General features: G+C 41.5%; 1 protein-coding gene across 8 annotated transcripts; it reads left to right on the forward strand.

Annotated features, from left to right (window-relative positions):
- Window positions 1-3,950: 3,950 nt before the first annotated feature.
- Window positions 3,951-19,300, forward strand: LOC110529345 (coiled-coil domain-containing protein 9). Of its 8 annotated transcripts, none has more exons than XM_021611480.2 (7): window positions 3,951-4,208; window positions 4,412-4,572; window positions 4,791-4,889; window positions 5,188-5,346; window positions 5,718-5,867; window positions 9,224-9,342; window positions 18,020-18,268. In XM_021611480.2, the coding sequence occupies exons 1-7, from the start codon at window positions 4,190-4,192 to the stop codon at window positions 18,066-18,068; spliced, it is 756 nt and encodes a 251-aa protein (XP_021467155.2). In that variant the 5' UTR covers window positions 3,951-4,189; the 3' UTR covers window positions 18,069-18,268. The 8 variants fall into 8 exon arrangements, with proteins under 8 accessions (XP_021467155.2, XP_036840612.1, XP_036840617.1 ...); XM_036984722.1 differs by having other exon boundaries at window positions 4,003-4,208; window positions 5,715-5,867; XM_036984720.1 differs by lacking the exon at window positions 9,224-9,342 and having other exon boundaries at window positions 4,039-4,208; window positions 5,715-5,867; window positions 18,020-18,175; window positions 18,233-19,300.
- Window positions 19,301-19,982: the final 682 nt, after the last annotated feature.

Here is a 19,982-nt window from a genome sequence, read left to right on the forward strand (position 1 = left end):
TAATTACTTTTATCACTGTGTGAGAAAACAGTTATGATGTCTACATTGATTCTTATTCAGTTTTCCTGGTAAGGTAGGGAGTATTGTATATTACCTATACAATTAGCAACATAACTTCGACCCAGTGACTATAGGACAGTAATTTGGCTTTATAGACAATGAAAAACGGTAATATTTCATTTTTTGCATACTGTACACAGACTAAAACTACTGTTTGAATCCACTCTTGGGAACTTTTTTTTTTGCTAATCGATGACTTCATTCTTGTTACATTTGCTTTCTCTTCAGCTTGGATAGATTTAGTCGGAAGCTTCCTTTAACATTTTCTGTTGTTTTGAACTTTTGTTTGATTGCATTACACGGCCAATATTAAGCTTTGTCCTACATTGGTAGTGTTATATTGCGGGGAGTTACTTGAGCAGTATGACTCCTGCATGTTGGACAATGTCACGCGTGTTGCTATCGTGAAATGCTAATCCTTTTGTTTGTTGCACTGCAGAGAGAACATAATCCTTTTAAAACATGTTGAAATGACATGCAGTAGTGTGGAAGCTGGTAAAGCCTCTTAAAGTAGCTATCCGGTGTTTCCAAATTTCTATGAAATATGATCTAGAATTAATTACTATAGCTAGGTTTCCATCTAATGGTGACAGATTTCCATGTGAATATTCGAAAAAAAAATTGCATGAAAATTAAAATGCGCATTTTTCCACCAGAGATGTTGCAGATTAAAGGCTGTGCGTGATGACGTAGTGCGCGTAAAAATAGCTTTTGCGATTAAATTCCCATGTACCGACAACAAAAAATACAAGTTAAATAGGTTTCCATCACATTCAACTATTTTTATAGTTTTCTCACCCCAAAAAATGTCATTATGTTCCCAGTCCGGCATTGGCAGTGCGCTCCAGCCAACAGTGCACAGATACAGTACTCTTGGCTAGAGCGCACTTATAGCCTACATCAGGGATCATCATCTAGATTCAGCCGTGGACTGATTCTTTCTTTTCTTGAGTGGATGGTCAGGTGGCCAGAACATAATTACAAGTAATTTGTCAACTGCAAATTGACCTCAAAAAGCCCAAACTATATAATATTTAACTAAAACAGAATCATTTCAAACCTTGCTTACGATCACATACTGTATATCTCTCTATTTACAAATCTAAAATCACTTGGAGCTGATTTGCTGGTGTTTGTACAGTCTTTTTTGACCAACAATAAAAAATATATATATACAAATTTTCACAGAAAACTTGGGCCAAATTTGTCCCCCAGGCTGCCAGTTGGGGAACCCTAGCCTACATGATGACATTATTATTAAAAGCGTTTCCACTGACATTTCTCACATAATACATTTTACAGACACAAAAAAAAGATCCCACCTTGTCTAGTGTATTTTGTTTTGTCGACATTTAGAAAGTTTACCGAAAACCTTTCAGTTTCCATCAGGCCTGTCGTTACATTTCATATCTGACATATACTTTACTCGCATAAAAAAGGTTAGTTGGAAACCTGGTTAATATGACTGAAATATATTTATTGAAAAAAAAAAAAAGAATTAAAAAGTTAAAAAGCAGCTTTTCTGTGGTGTGGGCGTAAACCGGTCGATAAAAATCGATACAAATATCCATGACAAGTAAACAGCTGATTGGCCAGCTCAGCCAATGAGTCAGTGGACGGATTCGATTATACTGACCAGCCGGGTACCTGGCAAAGGCACGTTCTATCATCGGGCGAAAGAGGGGAGGGAAGAGCGCCCTTCTCAAACGGAAAAGTAATCTACGCCGCTCGGTCATTTTGTCAACAAGGCAGCATGGTGCATCGTCCAGAAACATACATATATATTCCATAAAACAAATGTTAGAATTTGCTCATTTTCATTGGGAAGGCAGATAAAGCTCAAAAGCAATCACTTTTGCATTAGTCCTACTCATTACTCCACGTGCTCCTACGTCACACCTAGCTCATGCCTGAAGGCAGCCCAGTTTCAAAATGAATGCAATCAACTTTCACCCGGTGCAAAACATGCCTACATGTTTAAACATGCCTACAAAATTAATCAAACCCCTCATTGAGACGCCTTGGCCAAAAACTTTGGCCACAATTACAAGTATAGAATGAGTCAACAACATTATTTGGGTATGAGTTAACAGTTATTTTAAGCTATCATAATGTAGGCCTACAACATGACCATGTACAGATGTAGGATCTTAATTTGATCACTCTTTTGTTGCTGAGAATATTCCTGAATTGTAAATTTACTGAAAACCCACACTAACACATATTAACAGAAATTGAATTTTCATGTAGCCTACTTTTGACCAGCTAATAGCCTAACCACATATCAAGAAACATTGTGTTCAAATACTTTAGCTGCAGGATTATTTTTGCTATATAGGTCAAAATTAAGATCCTACATCTGTATGGAGGTTGTATTTTAATAACCTAAACAGGAGTGACATCCCTTCAGGGGGTAAATTAAGAATTATTAATGAGCAAGCAAGCTAATTTCTGTATATGATCTACTACTCAGGGCCCTATCCAATCAAAAGCAAGGTAAAACAAATTAAAATTATCATTTTTTTTATTTTTTCTTCAGACAGTAACTGTACCTTGGTTGTGAGGAACAAGACAATAACATGGCTGTTAGGGGTGAAAATGTATTTCTTTCATTAAGTATATTAGAGAGAGATGAGTTTGAAAACCAAACCGGTGTCAAACAAAAGCATAAGTCATTCGTAATTTCTGTGTTTTTACTGCTGCAATTTAAATTTATTATTGCTTTTTAGAACCGTTAAAGTAATGCAAAATGGGTACGAAAATGTGTTGGTATGCAAACAATCTGGTAACTCATGTCACCTCAAGTGAGGCTTTTATAGAGTTAACCCACTTGGGAGAGATTGTAAGGAGACGACCATGGCAAGGGTTGTAGTATTTTATATTTCACGAAGGAAAAATATACAAAGGCTGTTTACACAGGAAGACTAATTCAGATTTTATATTTTGACAAATCAGATGAGATCTTTTGCCAATAATTGGGCAAAAGACCAGAATTGGGTCACCTGTGTAAACACAGCCATAGAGCTATGTTCATTTGCATTGCAAATCGTATATGAGTGATTTTGCTTTAACTACACACAGCCAAACTAGGACTAGCTCCTATGGTCTGCACCTGACATCAATCCAATATATTTATCGGAGGGAGCACTGATTTGTTCTCTAATCCACACACAGGGCAGAAAACAAAGGCTGCATTTACACATGCCGCCAAATCTTTTCACCCTATAATTGGTATCTTGACCAATCAAAACAGCTCTTTTGCCAATAATTGGGCATAGATCAGAATTGGGTTGCTTGTGTAAATGCAACCATAGAGCCATGTTCATTTGCATTGTAAATTGTATATGATGAATGGTATTGCTGTAACTACACTGTCGATATGAGACATTTTTAGGATAAACAATAGTTGGTCATTATACAGCAATTGATTGCATGAAATAAAAAATTAAATAAACAAGATTGATAATAAAGATGTTCACCAACCAAGTGTGGTGTTTTGCAAACTTATTTGATCTATCACCATGCTGGTAGGTAGCTAGAGAAGGCTTGGCCTACTATGTTAGATTTGACTAGGTGCTAAACAACTACGGTCAAAAGTGACTTTTCATATCAGGTTGGATAATTAGGTTAAGGTTAGCAAAAATGCAAAATTTTTCCCCCTACATGCAAATTTGGACATACCGTTGGCTGCGTTAACACAGACAGATGAATTTGGATCCTCTTTTTTTTACCACTAATTGGTCTTTTGATCAATTAGATCAGCTCTAATGCCAATAATTGGGCAAAAGATCAGAATTAGGCTGCCTGTGTAAATGCGGCCTTTGACATAAACTGTATCCCATCTAGCCAATCGCATCAGATTTTTTTGAGAACTGATCTGAATGGCTAAAATACCAATTAGTGGGGAAAAAAGATCAGAATTGCAGCCTATTTTGGCCAGGTGGCCATGTTGATTAGATAATTGATTACTGGTAGTTGCTTGTTTGTACCTCGTGCTCTGACGCAAACGCTGCCCCCCCCCCCCCCACGTTCTTCACTCAACTCCCAAAATATTGCTATCCGTGGTTAGTAGCTAGCAAAAAGGCGGAGAAAGTGTGCGCGCCAAAGTGTTTTTGTTTACAAATTCGCCATGGCCCAAATCATTGAAGGTAAGTTACAAGTAAATGTAGTTTCTACAAACAGTTAGTTTCTCACACCCTAGTTCTATGCTTGCGTTGGCTAAACTGGCTTTAGTAAGCTATTTAGCTGTGCACACTTAGTTACTCAATATTTCAGTTTCAAACGAAATACTGTAGTCACACAATTAGCCAACGTCTTCACCATGTTTTGCAAACTTGTTGATGGTCTGCAGGTGACAGGCGCAGGTCGGGTCAGACTGGGAAAAGTCTATGCCAATGCCAGAGTCCCCATGACAACGATAATGTGGTCATGCACGACCCTGAATGCAACGCCATACTGGAACTAGATTCTTCAGAATCGTCTGAGGAATCTTCAGAAGAAGAAATTGTGAAGGCAAAGCTTTGATTTAGTTATTGCCGGTGTTGTAGCAAACTCGCCTAGTTATCTGTTCAGGAAAATGACACAAAAGGCCGATGGTGGTGGATCTCTCGTTCAAGTTGCTTTGCCTTACGTTAATTTTACGCTTTAATTTTACGTTAATTTTACGCATCTTTTGCCTTACGTTAAAGATGCTATACTTGTTAATAAACCCATTGCTTTCCCCTTGTTAGTGTTCTACAGAACCGGAGGTTGTAGGCCCAGCCATGGAGCTGGAAAGGAGGTGTGAGGAGATGAGGAGGCGAAATGAGGCTTTGCTGAAAAGGTTCAAAGTAAGTCTAGCAGTAGCTAGTGCAGCGTCCTGACTGAAACTGATATCATACAAAGGTAAACACTATGCTATTTTGAAACGGTTTAGCTAAGGTATTTGAAACTGAAGTCATCATATTCGGAAACAATAATCTGACTGTTTGATGGTGTATTTTCAGTAGAGGCTTTGTTACCTAAAAAGCAGAATGCAAATGGTCACTGAATTGGTTACCTTTACATTTTCCTCATGTCTTTGGCTGCATTGAGGCCTCAGCTATAGTCACCTCACCTGAGTCACATGACATGTCTCATTCTTCATAGGAAGTTGAGGAGGACAGGAGAAGGGCTGAGCGTAGGGGGGCAGCCCTGCTGCCCAAAAGCACCAAACTGGTCAAAACCAGTTATTCAGCTCATACCACTGATGTGTCGGACCAGTGGGAGAGCCTCACCATCACCGTAATGAACCAGGTGCCAACCCAGGTGTTGTTTCCTGTGCAGCCCGCTTGGTGGAGACATTGCACTTCTCACTTGCTAATTGACTGCAAGGAAACATAATAAAGCAGTATCCTGAGTCATGAAATTAATTGGTTAATTGAAATGCATCAAATGGACTGAAAGATTCCTAAAGTTGACCTGGATTCATCCAGTTGATCGCACCCCCACCCCTACTGATAAATAATACAGGATAACTTGTAGTTACAGTATCAACATTGCCGTTCCCATTATCTCTATTGATGGGGTGACATTGCAGGTGACATACAGTTTCCCCTCTGAAAAAATGAATAATGCTTTTTATTTATGAATTCAATGCACCATCTAATATCCCCTCTCCTATGTGTCCTATGGAGAAGGACACCCGTTTGGTGGCAAGGCGGTCTAATGGAGGCAGAAGGCAGCCCAAATCACGGAGGTTGGAGGACCGCCTGGAAAAGAGATGTGGGGACGAGAAAAACATTTTGGAGGAAAGGCAACTGATAATCTGCACTATAGACAACGGTGAGGTAAGTGCTTTTACCAACACGGGTCGGAACTGTCCACTATGATATGGACTCTGCTGTCATTGACAAGGGTTTAGGTGTTAAAAGCGTGATTCTTTTTGGTGTTGCTCAAGAAACATACAGGCAATAAAATATTGACAAGGAAGGTCCATCCCCGCTCTCATGAGTAGGAAATTACCCTCGAAAAAGAGGCAGACTTATGTGAAGGTTAACATCAATGTTTGTCATTTTGAGTGTTTGTAAAGCTTAGCGGTTCTTCTAATGTGTCTCTGGAAATGTAGATGAATGTGACGCTAAAACCTTTTCATGTGACCCTGTCTGCTGAAACATAAACATGTTTGTCAGCTTTCAGTGCAAAGCTCAAACTGAAGTGATTTTCACAGCACCTATCTGGTATATGACAAAAAAAAGATATATATATATATATATAAATATATATAACGTCAGATCCCTCTTGAACCCGCGTGCCATTGAGCTACATGGGTCGTGTCCCAATCCAATAGACCTAGCTTCCTTTCCCCCGTGGGAAATGTTACGCAAGAAAAGATTTACCCCCATTAACTGATATTTCAGACTCTCGACCACGTTCTACTCATGTTTCTATAACAGCTGTCTTTGATCCCCATGGAATGCTGAGAAACCACTCACAGGCAGAGCACAGTGCCCTGTAGGCTGCCAAGTGCAATGAAAGCAGCATGTCATCCACTAGGCCGAACTGCATGGCACGCTATCTCATGCTAACTGGTAGGAGCTAGGTGCTCTGCCATGTAGTCTACTATATGGGAAGCTACTATAGGGCCTACAGCTGTATCCATAGGGCCAGCAGTTGTATACACTACTGTGGAACCCACTGTACATCGGTTGTATCCAGTCTGTAGTCCTGTTGAGAATTTGAACTTGAAAATTGGTTTTATAGGCAGCTGGTGGGGCTCTTGGCACTCAACATTGTATGGGGAATTACTCTCCTCATCCAACGCTAATGTGATGTACCCACCTGGATGATACCATGGCAGCCATTTTGTGGCAGAAAACGTTCCACCACACATCAGGATGGTGTTTATTAGGGCACAGTGTGGCAAATTGTTTTGCAATGGGGAAACTATCGGACAACATCACAGTACGTCCCTGTTTTACAGTTTTTTTTTTTTTTTTTTTTTTTTTTTTTTTTTTTTTTTTTTTGAGCTTTTTCTGCCATTTTTGTCCTTTTTGAGCACGGCCCAGACGAGCCCACAAAGAACATAAATATCCCATTTTTAGACACTTGAGTAACTGGCTGTGACAGTGGAATCGGGCTGGAATGAAAGCTCAGGGGTGGATGCCAATCTGACCTCTAATTATTCAACTGCAGCAGAGTTTCTATTTATTCCCCATGGGGATTGTTGTTGGACTAGTTGAATAGAGCCCTGTGAAGGCATGTTACCGTCATAATCTGTTATTGTGAAATGTGTTGTCGAAGGGTCGTCCTTGATTAACACAGTAGGCCTAGTGTTTGATGGTGTACTCTGTTCACTTTCAATATGATACAATATAGGAAGGATGAATGAATTATCCGGGTGGTGATGAATTAAGGTTGTCCTGTCTACATTTTTGACATTGGTACACTGTTGTTGTTCTTGGGCTGTGGTTCCGATCTTGTCCACTTGAGTGTGCTGTTGCACACTGAGCATGTTTCTCCACTACTTGTTTGTTGGAATTAGGCCAGGGCTATTCTACTGTATGTATTGACCCATGTTTTAGTCATGTTAATTTACCCATGTAGCAGCTTTTTAGTGAAGTTTTATTTTATTTATTGAATTCTACTTTTCACTTGTTAAAGTGCATGATCGGAAGCTATTAAATGTCACCAATTGAACCAACAACTAGTGCCTCTTGCGTTCTGTTGGGCAGCTGTGGAGCCCTCTCCACGAAAAAAAGCATCAAAGCTGCTACGTCACATTTCTCCCCCACTGAGACTGAAGTCTCTCTGTTTCCTGAGCGATTACAATTAGGCCTGATTACACCCACCGGTCAAGACATGATGCAGAATTCACTGCTGGCCATAATCTGCCGACTGATTTATACTTGTATAAATGTGCGTAGACCATAGGCCTAGCAGTGTTCACTTTAATTTTATAGTGCATACCCTGTTACTATAATGGGCCTATATCATGCCAAGTTCAGAGTGGTGTTGATGGAAATCTTACAATGATTCTATGTATTGCATACTGTTGAATCCATAGGCTAAGTCTACTACTGTATGTGTTGTTGTCTGAGTGTTGTGTCGTTCTGAATAACCCTCTCGGTTATACAGCCCTGTACGTTGCTGGTGCCGTCTACCAACTTTTGATGTTTGGGCACATCTTTGTGAGGGCCGAATCCTAACTTGAGATATATGTGTGTAATTCCAAACCCACGTGTAGGCTAAATCATGCATTGATGTCAATGGAAGATGTCTCGTGTTAGGCTTGAGGCCTATGATCACAGGTCGATTGGAGGGAGCGGCCAGGCTCTGATGGACAGCAAATCATCCTGTAGCGAAGGCCAACTGTTTTCATTTGGTAGGTGCTGAGCTTTCTCATTGGTGCGTTGCTTGGCATACTGACATCAAGCAAATTCCCACACTGCACACCACATGCTGTAGCTACCATAGGGGAAGGGGATACCTAGTCAATTGCGCAACTAATTGCATTCAACTGAAATGTGTCTTCTGCATTTAACCCAACCTCTCTGAATCGAAGAGGTGCAGGAGGCTGCTTTAATCAACATCCACGTCATCAGCTCCTGGGAAGCAGTTGTTGTTGGGGCTATACTGCCTTTCTCAAGGGCAGAACGGTAGATTTTTCCACCTTGTCGGCTCGGGATTAAAAACCAGCGACCTTTCGGTTGCTGGCCGAACGCTCCTAACCGCAAGGTACCTGCCGCCTAGTCTTCCAGTCATTGCGCTAGTTAACATTGGTTCGTGAAACTACGTTGAACTTGCTGTCTTAATAAAACCGTTTTGTACCACCACCACTTAGGATGTTGTACACAATTAGTTTTTTGGCGGGGGGATAGGAGTCTCTGTTCATGTCTTATGATAAACTTGGGCAAGTACATTTGATTCCCCACTAAGTTAAATACATATTTGAATTCTGTTTTGTCTGTATTCCTGATTCATCATTCTGCCCCTACACCCAGCCTGCAAATGGAGATGAATTATGGGGTATGACAGGGCCACCCTAGTCTCCGGGGATTGTGAATAACGGACGCTCGCATGTGCACAAACCCATTCTGTGGTGTTTCTTGGGAACTAATGACACTACCCCTGTCGTGACGATCAAAGGTGTGACACACACACAAATGGAAGCACACGGCACCAAGTCTGCCTTTTTATTCTACAGGTTATGCAACCGGGGCGTTGTCTGCCTCTACGGACACCGCACACACCGCGACCCAGGAGAAAGAGGGAAATTGAAAGCACTAGTTTCTGTGGAAGCCTGGTGAGGCCTGGGAGTGAGAGGTAATCCGCTGACTGTCCCTAGGGCTGGGCAATATCGTATATACTGGTATGGATTCACATACTGGTATAACTATTTGGTAAATAAATGAAGTCTAACAAATTGGACTAATTCACTGTCAGTTTTGTTCTCGTCTGGTTGAGTATAAAACCGAGTGGGGAACCCAGTAAAGCCCTATAATTGGTCCATGCCCTACACGTAAAACATACTTAAGAACTTCACAAACATGAAATACCGCCATACCATCAAATGTTGTGATATGATTTTCTGGCCATATCGCCCAGCCTCAAGTGTCCCTCACGCTGTCCCCCAGCACTAATGGAAAAACCCATCCCCAACCCAAATCTCAGGAGATGGGCAGCACATCATGCAACAACCTCTCAGCATTTCTCATCTCTCTCCCTCCATGATTTTATCTCGATACATTCCAGATGTCTCCGTAGCCCTCCTCTCAATGGCTTTCTTTTCTCCCTGTGAAGTCCTCCTTAAACTGAAATATGACAACTTTTTAGCTGTTACAAAAGAGGGAAGTGAAAGGGATTTGCTATCCGAACATCAGGGCTGCAGCGTTCACCCAGAGGGAAAAGAACTGAATGTTGTAGCTAGAGCCAAACCGACTCCTCTGGCCACATGTCAAAGGCTTGTCTGCACTACGTTATGTTTCTATCTGAACGCCCTACTGAAGACTAACCAGCTGTGTTCCCTGCCTGTGTCACATCCCCTCCACCCCTCTTTCCTTAGGGATAAGAGGGGGAAATATCTACTCTTTCCCAGCCACAGACTCTTATCTCCCAGGGACTGAGCCCTAGACCAGTGGTTTTTAAACCTGCCGTCTGGGACCCTGAGACGTTTCACTATTTTATTTTTTGTTGCCCTTAACTAGGTCACTTGATTGTCCTATTCAAGGGCTTGATTACAGTAGTTGTCAAGTTGAATCATGTGTGCTAGCTGTGGCATAGTTAAAATATGTTGAACGGCTCGGGATACCCAAGGAGAGGTTTGAATACCCCTGTCCTAGACCAGTGCTTACAGTCCCAGTTAATCGTCAGTGACTAGGGTTGTGTTCATTAAGGCTCGCAAAAGATAACATTTTAAAATGCTTTACAACATAACAAAAATAGGCATTCCTTATTGGGCAAGCCCTGGTAGTCCCTCCCAGTTTCAGTCAGTTTTCTTCCATTTGATGTCCAATGAACACAGCCCAGGCTGTGTGGGATTTTATGGTTGGTATCAGAGGATATATTTGTCCTTGTTACCAAATTACTAACCCCTCAAATATAATTTTTCACATGCTTGGTAAACCGGTGTAGACTAATAGTGAAATGCTTACTGACAGACTCTTCCAACAATGTAGAGAAATAATAGAAAAATAACACAAGGAGAACACAAATAATACAAGGAACAAGTTATCAATTCACAATGATAGCGAGCTATATACACAGGGTACCAGCCCACACAACGCCTCGATAGCGCAGTCGACGCCGAGTGTCGGGACTTTGGGCCTGGTCCGGGAATAATTATTTTGCCTCTGACTTTACTTCAATGAGTCAATGTCCAAATCGAGGTTAATAAAAAAATAGAATTTTACATATACTAATTCATTTAGTTAAGGCCCGCAGGAGATTAATTGGCCTGAAGGCCAATTTTTAGGCCATAACTATCTGGCTGTATGCATTTTTATGGACGAGGATGCATTTCAAAATATTTTTAGGAAACGCAAACATCGTATTAGAGTACAAATTATTTTATTAAGTCATCATAGTCAGCCATATCATTAAGAACCTTCCTTTTCATCTTGAGAGACTGCAATGTGCGAGCTCTTTCTCCTCAGTGCATAACTCTGCAGAGAGAAGAGGGGAGACATATGTGAGAACTTGGACAAGGTTTTAATAAACAGCTAATAGTGATCTATACTAAATCGATAAATTACATTCTAAATCAATGATAAATGTTGCCTAGTGTCTTTTTTAAAAATGTATTTTTATGTCGGTTAGGGTAAGTGACCTGTGACTCTGTCGTAGGAATACTGTGCAGGTTGAGGATACTCGAGGCATTCTGCTGCTTTCTGGATATTCTCCAGCTCTGACTCCGGCAGTGTCCTGGGGCGGCAGGGTAACCTAGTGGTTAGAGAGTTGGGCTAGTAACCGGAAGGTTGCAAGTTCAAACCCGCGAGCTGACAAGGTACAAATCTGTCGTTCTGCCCCTGAACAAGGCAGTTAACCCACTGCTCCTAGGCCGTCATTGTAAATAAGAAGTTGTTCTTAACTGACTTGCCTTGTTAAATAAAGGTAAAATAAAAAACAGGAACTTGTTGGTTACATGACTTGATTGACTTCAAGGTTTCCAAAAGCTTTTGGGTAAATGTGTTGGGTTCTGTGTGTGTATATATATCTCTCAGCATGGCTTCGCCCCACTCCATAAGTTATGTACTTACTGTATGTTGGTCTGCTGGTGAGTGTATCCCTCCCTACACAACAGTTTCCCACAGTCAGCAGGGCAAGGAGAGGGAGCACGTAAAGAACACACATCGTGTAGATCACATTAAACTGAGACTTCAGACACGTAATGGTCTTACCAAGAAGGAAGCCTTGATTGGAAAATGAAACACCTGGAAAAATCTTCCATTTTATATAGAGATATGTGCCTACTTGCATAAGTAAATATTTTGAGTAAATATGATAAAACTAGAATGAGGGGAGGAGCCACATCCTCATATTACCCAAACTTGCTTGTTGGGTCTAGGCTCATTGATCCTAACGGCAATTTACATATGGTTGAACTTTAAGGCGCAGGAAAATTCCCAAAGTACCTTAGTAAAGTCCAATGAAGACGGTTTTTATCTCGACATCAAATCATTTCTGGGTAATTAAGTACCTTACTGTGATTTTTGTTTTCAATTCAAATGTACTTCTTGGCAAAAGAGCAAATTTTCAAGCAAGAATTTTGCTTGGACTGTCGGGAGTGGTCTGAGTGGGGAGGAGAAAACTAGCCGTTATAGGCAGAGGTTTGGAAATGACTTTATTGGTCTAACTACTCTGAACTAAAAAAGTAAATGCAACGATATCAAAGATTTTACTGGGTTACAGTTCATATTAGAACATCTGTCAATTGAAATAAATGAATTAGGCCCTAATCTATGGATTTCACATGACTGGGAATACAGATACCCTTTTGTGATTTAAAAAAAATATTTTTTAAATGTTTTTATTTTAGGTGTGCAGAACCAGTCAATATCTGGTGTGACCACCATTTGCCTCATGCAGTGTGACACATTTCCTTCACGTAATCAGGCTGCTGTTGATTGTGGCCGGTGCAATGTTGTCCCACTTCACTCTCCAGAAGTTTCTGGATATTGGCGGGAACTGGAAACATGCTGTCGTACATGTCGCTACAGAGCATCCCAAACATGCTCAATGGGTGGTGACATGTCTGAGTATGCATGGAAAAACTGGGACATTTTCAGCTTCCAGGAATTGTGTACAGATCCTTGTGACATGGGGCCGTGCTTTATCATGCTGAAACATGAGATGGTGGCGGATGAATGACACGGCAATGGCCCTCAGGATCTTGTAACGGTATCTCTGTGCATTTTGAATTGCCATCGCTAAAATGCAATTGTGTTCGTTGTCTGTAACTTATGCCTGCCGTAACCCCACCGCCACCATGGGGCATTTCATATTCACAGTGCTGCCATTGGTCCAGTACAGTTGAAACCGGGATTAATCCGTGAAGTGCACTTCTCCAGCATGCCAGTCGCCATAGGTAAGCATTTGCCCGCTGAAGTCGGTTACGACGCCAAATTGCAGTCAGGTCAAGACCCTGGTGAGGACGACAAGCACGCAGATGACCTTCCCTGACACGGTTTCTGACAGTTTGTGCAGAAATTCTTCAGTTGTGCAAACCCACAGTTTCGTCAGCTGTCCAGGTGGCTGGTCTCAGACGATCCCGGATGTGGAGGTCCTGGAAAGGTGTGGTTGAGGCCGGTTGGACATACTGCCAAATTCTCTAAAATGATATAAGGGGTGGCTTATGGTAGAGAAATTAACAGGACAATTTCTGGCAACAGCTCTGGTGGACATTCCTGCAGTCAGCATGCCAATTGCAAACTCCCTCAATTTTGAGATATTTATTGCGTTGGGTTGACACAACTGCATATTTTATAGTGACCTTTTATTGTCCCCCGCACAAGGTGCACCTGTGTAATCATGCTGTTAATCAGCTTCTTGATATGCCACACTTGTCAGCTGGATGGATGGATTATCTTGGCAAATGAGAAATGTTCACTAACAGGGATGTAAACAAATTTGTGCATATGGAACATTTCTGGGATCTTTTATTTCAGCTCATGAAACATGGGACCAACACTTTCAATGTTTGAATTTTTAAAATTTTTGTTCAGTATAATTTACTGCCTGGTGACTAGACAGGCCAAAACTCCATCCCACCAAACCGGCAGAAAATCAAACACCTCTTACACTAAAAGGGCATTATCATTTTCACAGTATTATTCCAAACTCATAGTGTGGAAATAGACACTGAGTGTTACAGAAAATTAGGAACAACTTCCTAATGTTGAGTTGCACCCCCGGTCTGCCCTCTGAACAGACTCAATTCATTGTGGCATGGACTCTCCAAGGTGTCAAGTGTTCCACCGGGCTGGCCCATGTTTACTCCAATGCCTCTCCTGGTTCACTAACTACTTCTCAGAGTTCAGTGTGTCAAATCGGAGGGCCTGTAGTCCGGACCTCTGGCAGTCTCTATGGGGTGCCACAGGGTTCTATTCTCAGGCCGACTCTTCTCTGTATATATCAACGATGTTGCTCTTGTTGCAGGTGATTCCCTGATCAACCTCTACGCAGGCAACACCATTCTGTATACATCTGTCCCTTCTTTGGACACTGTGCTAACAAACCCTCAAATGAGCTTCAATGCCATACAACACTCCTTCTGTGGCCTCCAACTGCTTTTAAATGCTAGTAAAACTAAGTGCATGCTCTTCAACTAGTCACTGCCCACACCTGCCAGCCTGCCTTGCATCACTACTCTGGATGGTCCTGACTTAGAATATGTGGACAACTATAAATACCAAGGTGTCTGGCTAGACTGTAAACTCCTTCCAGACTCATATTACGTATCTCCAATCCAAAATTAAATCTAGACTTGGCTTCCTATTTCGCAAAAAAGCCTTCACTCATGCTGTCAATCATACCCTCCTTAAAACTGACTATCCTGCCGATCCTTGACTTCAGTGACGTCATTTACAAAATAGCCTCCCACACTACACTTAGAAAATTGGATGCAATCTATCACCGTGCCATCCATTTTGTCACCAAAGCCCCATATACTACCCACCATTGCTTCCTGTATGCTCTCGTTGGCTGGTCCTCACTATATATTTGCTGCCAAACCCACTGGCTCCAGGTCATCTATAAGTCTATGCTAGGTAAAGCTCCGCCTTATCTCTTAGCTCACTGGTCACCATAGCAACACCCACCCATAGCACGGGCTCCAGCAGGTATATTTCACTGGTCATCCCTAAACCCAACACCTCCTTTTGGCTGCATTTCCTTCCAGTTCTCTGCTGCCAATGACTGGAACGAATTACAAAAATCTCTGAAGTTGGAGACTTCTTCTCTTTCACTAACTTCAAACATTGGCTGTCAGAGCAGCTTACCGATCGCTGCAGCTGTACACAGCCCATCTGTAAATAGCCTATCCAACCACCTACCTACCTCCTCCCCATATCTTTCATTTTTTTCCCTACTCTTTTGCACCAGTATTTCTACATGCACATCTCACTCCAGTGTTAATTGCTCAAATGAGTTACTTCGCCACTATGGCCCATTTATTGCCTGACCTCCTTACCTCATTCACACACTGTATACAGATATTCTATTGTGTTATTGATGTTTGTTTACTCCATGTGTAACTGTTTTTTTATTTTTTTGTCACACTGCTTTGCTTTATCTTGGCCAGGTTGCAGTTGTAAATGAGAACTTCTTCTCAACTGGCCTACCTGGTTAAATAAAGGTAAAATAAATGCCTCCCACAGTTGTCAATTTGGCTCGATGTCCTTTTGGGTGGTGGACCATCCTTGATACACACGGGCCACTGAGTGTTCAAAAGGCACGGCACACCTACACAGTCCATGCCTCAAGGTGTTTTCACGCTCAACAGTTTCCTTTGTGTCTCAAGAATGGACATCCAGCCAACTTAACACAACTGTGGGAAGCATTGGAGTCAACATGGACCAGCATCCCTGTGGAATGCTTTGGACACATTGAGGCTGTTCAGAGGGCAAAAGGGGGTACAACTAAATATTACGGTGTTCATAATGTCTTGTACACAGTATATGAAAACTGTACATGTGCAGATGTTTGAGCAACATCAGCAAAACTACAAACGGGTGTCGTACTACAAACTGATCAGCAACTGCAGTGGTGTACACAGAGCTAACATTAATAATATGCATGTCAATCTCTTCTGGCTCAAAGTGGAGGAGGGATTGACTTCACGTCTTGTATTTGTGAGCGGTGTCGACTTGTTGAATGCACCGAGCTGACGTTTTTGAACTACTGGTACACAGCTCGGACACCCATGCATGCATACCCCACGACATGCCACAAGAGGTCTCTTCAGTGCCCAAGTCCAGAACAGACTATGGGAGGTGCACAGTACTACATAGAGCCATGACGACATGGAACTCTATTCCACATCAAGTAACTCATGCCAACAGTAAAATGTAGATATACAAAAGTACACCTTATGGAACAGCGGGACTGTGAAGCAACACTCATGCATTCAAATGCACCATACACAAATGTAGACATGGATTTTGTGGTAGTAGAGGCCTGAGGGCACACTTAATGTTGTGATATCTGTGAATGTATTGTAATGTTTATTTAACATGTATAACTGCCTTAGTTTTGCTGGACCCCAGGAAGAGTAGCTGCTGACTTAGATCCATAGTAAATACAAACTCCCAGGTGCTGTTCTCTACTGTGAGCAAGCTTCTCCAACCTACCTCAGCCTCCTCAGAACGGTGCCATCAATACCTGTGCTTCTTCCAAATTGTAATATTGGAAACAACATCATCCTGTCCTCACCAGCCCCTGTAGGGGATCTACCCAGTTCCTCTGATCCCTGAGTCAAGGATCTCCTCCACAGTTACTGCAGCTGATGTAACAAGCTGGTTAGGACAATGAGGCTCACCACTTGCTCACTAGACCCCTATCCCTGCTTACCTGCTCTGGTGCCTTCACAGAAATCAACCAGTCCCTCACCACTGTATGTGTCCCACCTCAGCTCAAACACGCCACAGTCACACCAGTAGATAAACTGTCCATTGTAATCATTTTCTGCCCTTACCCAAACAGTTGTTGACTTGTCCTTTTACTTATAGTTGTGGCCAAAGCATACAGTGCATTCGGAACGTATTCAGACCCCTTTTTCCACATTGTTCCGTTACAGCTTATTTCATTTTAGAACAAGGTAAATAAAAATCCTCAGCAATCTACACACACCCCATAATGACAGTGAAAACAGGTTTTTAGAAATTATTATATTTTTAAAAACACGTTTGCACCCATTTTTTTTATACTTTTTTTTTTTTTTTTTTTTTTTTTTTAATGCTTTAAGTTTGCTTGGAACATGACATCGTCCTCTTGGCTTACACAGGCCAGTAGGTAATTTGTCCAGAAGCTTTCATTGATTTTTATTTTTTTCCCCCACTTAAATTCTCAGGTGGAGATAAGGAGCCTAGGGGAGACATGTGATCTAGCATGCCAATCAATCCACAGCTGGTGTTTTAGTTGTATAGGCTTTGTCCTTTTTGCTATCTTGCCAGTCACAACTTTTTCAAATTGTTTGTAACTGGCTGTTTTTTTAGAAGCAGTTAGCCACGATAGCTAGCATGCTAATATTAGCTAACTTAGCTAGCTCGCTAGCCAACAAGAAAGCAAGTCAAAGTAGATTCTTCACCATTGCTTTCAATTTTAATTTTGTAGCTAAAAGTTGAATGTCAAGAGGAAACCTAGTTAGCTGTTGTTGACTGATATATATATAGTCAGGTCCATAATTGTTGGCACTCTTGACAAAGATGAGCTAAAAAAATAAAATAACTTTTAATGCAAATGCTGAGATGTATTGTATTCTCAAAGTATATTTTAGACCAATACAATTGCTCAGATTTTGTTGAACAAGTAATAAGATTGGGGGTCAAAATGATTCTAGCACCATCCCCATGTGAGGATAATGACAGCCTTTTTCTAAAATGTTTTGAGATTACAAAACACGTTGGGGGGGGGGTCTTAGCTCATTCCTCCACACAGACCCTTTCTAGGTCCTTTATCCTTTGTCTGCGCTTATGGAATTCCTCAATTCAAACCACAGGTTTTTAATGGAATTCAAGTCCGCAGACTTAGACAGCTATTGCAAAATGTTTTTTTTTTTAACCATTTCTTTGTATATTTTGGTGTTGTTTTGCTGGTAGAGCCACTTGTGGCCAAGTATCAGCTTCCTGACAGAGGCAACCAGGGTTTTGGCTAAACTGGTACTTGGTAAAGTACTTGATGCCGTTGACCTTAACAAGGGCCACGACCATTGGAAGCAAAATAGCAGCGTAACATCAGAGTTCTTCAATTGGCTCCTATTTCTAAGTAATCTGTCTTTATCTCCCAGGATGCAGGAGACTACTGCACTGACCACAGTGGCAGCACATCGGACGTAGAGAGGCGAGAGTACCTACGCTGGAAGAGACGCAACCGCTCGCTTGTGGAACTGCTCGACCAACACCAGGACAATCTGGCAGTACACCTACAGAGCAGCAGGGAGCAGATGGAACTGCTCGACCAGGACGACCTGGCAGTACACCTCCAGAGCAGCAGGGAGCAGATGGAACTGCTCGACCAGGACGACCTGGCAGTACACCTCCAGAGCAGCAGGGAGCAGCGTAAGAAGGCCTGTTAGCTGGACGATTACACAATTCTCATTTTCTTGTTCGGTCAACCACTGTTTGTATTTGTGCATGTTTACTGGTGTATTGCACTTTATTTCTTGATATTTTCACTGTGAATGTTACATTTTTATGTACTTTATAAATGAGCAACCACAAGCTTTGTTCTTCTTTCCTCACACTTTCTCTGACAGAGTAGAGGGGAGAATAAAGTTAACACTCAATGTACTTGACTTCTCTAAATTCTTATTCTAGCATGATGCCCAGAGGAGATGTACCACCATGGTCCTTTTTTAAAAGTTGTCTTTACTCTGGGTTTTATATCCAAACCGTAACTTCGTTTGTACACTGATATGGTTCTGTTTATGTGTAATGAAGTGTTCCCTGAATTCTCCTGTTCTAAATTTTATTTTTGTCTGCGTAGCTGATGTGCAATTTGATACAGGGAGGAGACTTCCTGAATGTGTTCCAATATAAATGTTTTTTTTTGTTCTGTTTGCTTCCATTTTGGTTCTTAAATGGTTTACAAAAAGAATACTCAGCTGGAGAACAACTACTGAAGTTACCAACTGTCATGTTGGGTACAATATATGCCATTGACCCATTTTTGATTGAAACCTCTTAAGGTAAAATTTAATTGGTGTAGTGGAAGCAATTTAGTGGTCCTCGTTACGACAGAGAGAGAGAGAGAGAGAGTGGCTGTTCCGATGTCGTTTGACCAGATCAACGGGGCCTGCGTCACTAGATACGTTTGACACAAATCCCAAGTCATTGTATCTATATTAGCATTTTTCACACATCCCCAGGGAAACGACCAAAGCATGAATTTCTGTTTTATCTGACTGCTTACAGGGTAAGAAAACAAAGTTATTTGGGAGAACTATACCATTAATGGATCTGGGTGGATAGGTACTGTAGACAATTGTCAGATATTGTATTGACACGTTGATTTGTATATGCCATCTCTGGTTAATGGTTCTCAATTAAAATGATTTGAACACCAAACTACATTGACCCTCGTAGCGAGTGCGGGATTTTTTTTTTTTTGCGTTGTCAGTTTGTCCTCTTGGCCGACCGTCTCTGCAAGCTCTGCACCAAGAAATTTCAGATATGGAAATACAGTATATTGCAACCTAATAAGTACACTCAATTGGGACTAGTACCTACGTGCATAATACAGTTTAGAATAGCCTAGGCTATTCACCACTTTCCCAAGTCACAGCATGCATGTAGTTATTAAACCAACAGATTATGATGTGCAGTTAAATGGTGGGAGGAAACATGAATTCCCAGAAGAGCTTGTTCTCAGACAGTACCGTGTGGAGGGTTTGGCGGGGGAGTATTTTTACTATGGGATTGGAGTGCCTCGCCATATTTGGGAGAAGTAAAGATGGCAAAATCTTGTATTAAATCTTCAACCAAAATCCTGTTGAATGGAGACTACAACATGACTGACTAAAGTGTTGGTATGTTTTATATCAAGGTCAAATGTCTCTTTAAATCACAATTCCATTTGTCTTATGACAGGTCATTGTCTGGCTTTTAATAACTTCGTGTTATACTTCATGAGGTTTGAAGTCACTTAACATGAAGAGACTTTGTCTGTTGGAAATAGAATAAGCCTGCCTCTGAATTGTTTTGGCCAACGTTGACCTTGGGGCTTCATTGAATTGTTTACCCCCAGGCTTA

Source organism: Oncorhynchus mykiss, chromosome 8 (genome assembly GCF_013265735.2).
Source record: "Oncorhynchus mykiss isolate Arlee chromosome 8, USDA_OmykA_1.1, whole genome shotgun sequence".
NCBI classification, from domain to species: Eukaryota; Metazoa; Chordata; class Actinopteri; order Salmoniformes; family Salmonidae; genus Oncorhynchus; species Oncorhynchus mykiss.

Bases quoted from the DNA above. Each gene is read 5' to 3' on its own strand.
- LOC110529345 (XM_036984716.1), top strand. The intron at 4,573-4,790 runs GCAAAGCTTTGA...TCCCCTTGTTAG, and splicing joins CAGAAGAAGAAATTGTGAAG to TGTTCTACAGAACCGGAGGT. The intron at 4,890-5,187 runs GTAAGTCTAGCA...CATTCTTCATAG, and splicing joins CTTTGCTGAAAAGGTTCAAA to GAAGTTGAGGAGGACAGGAG.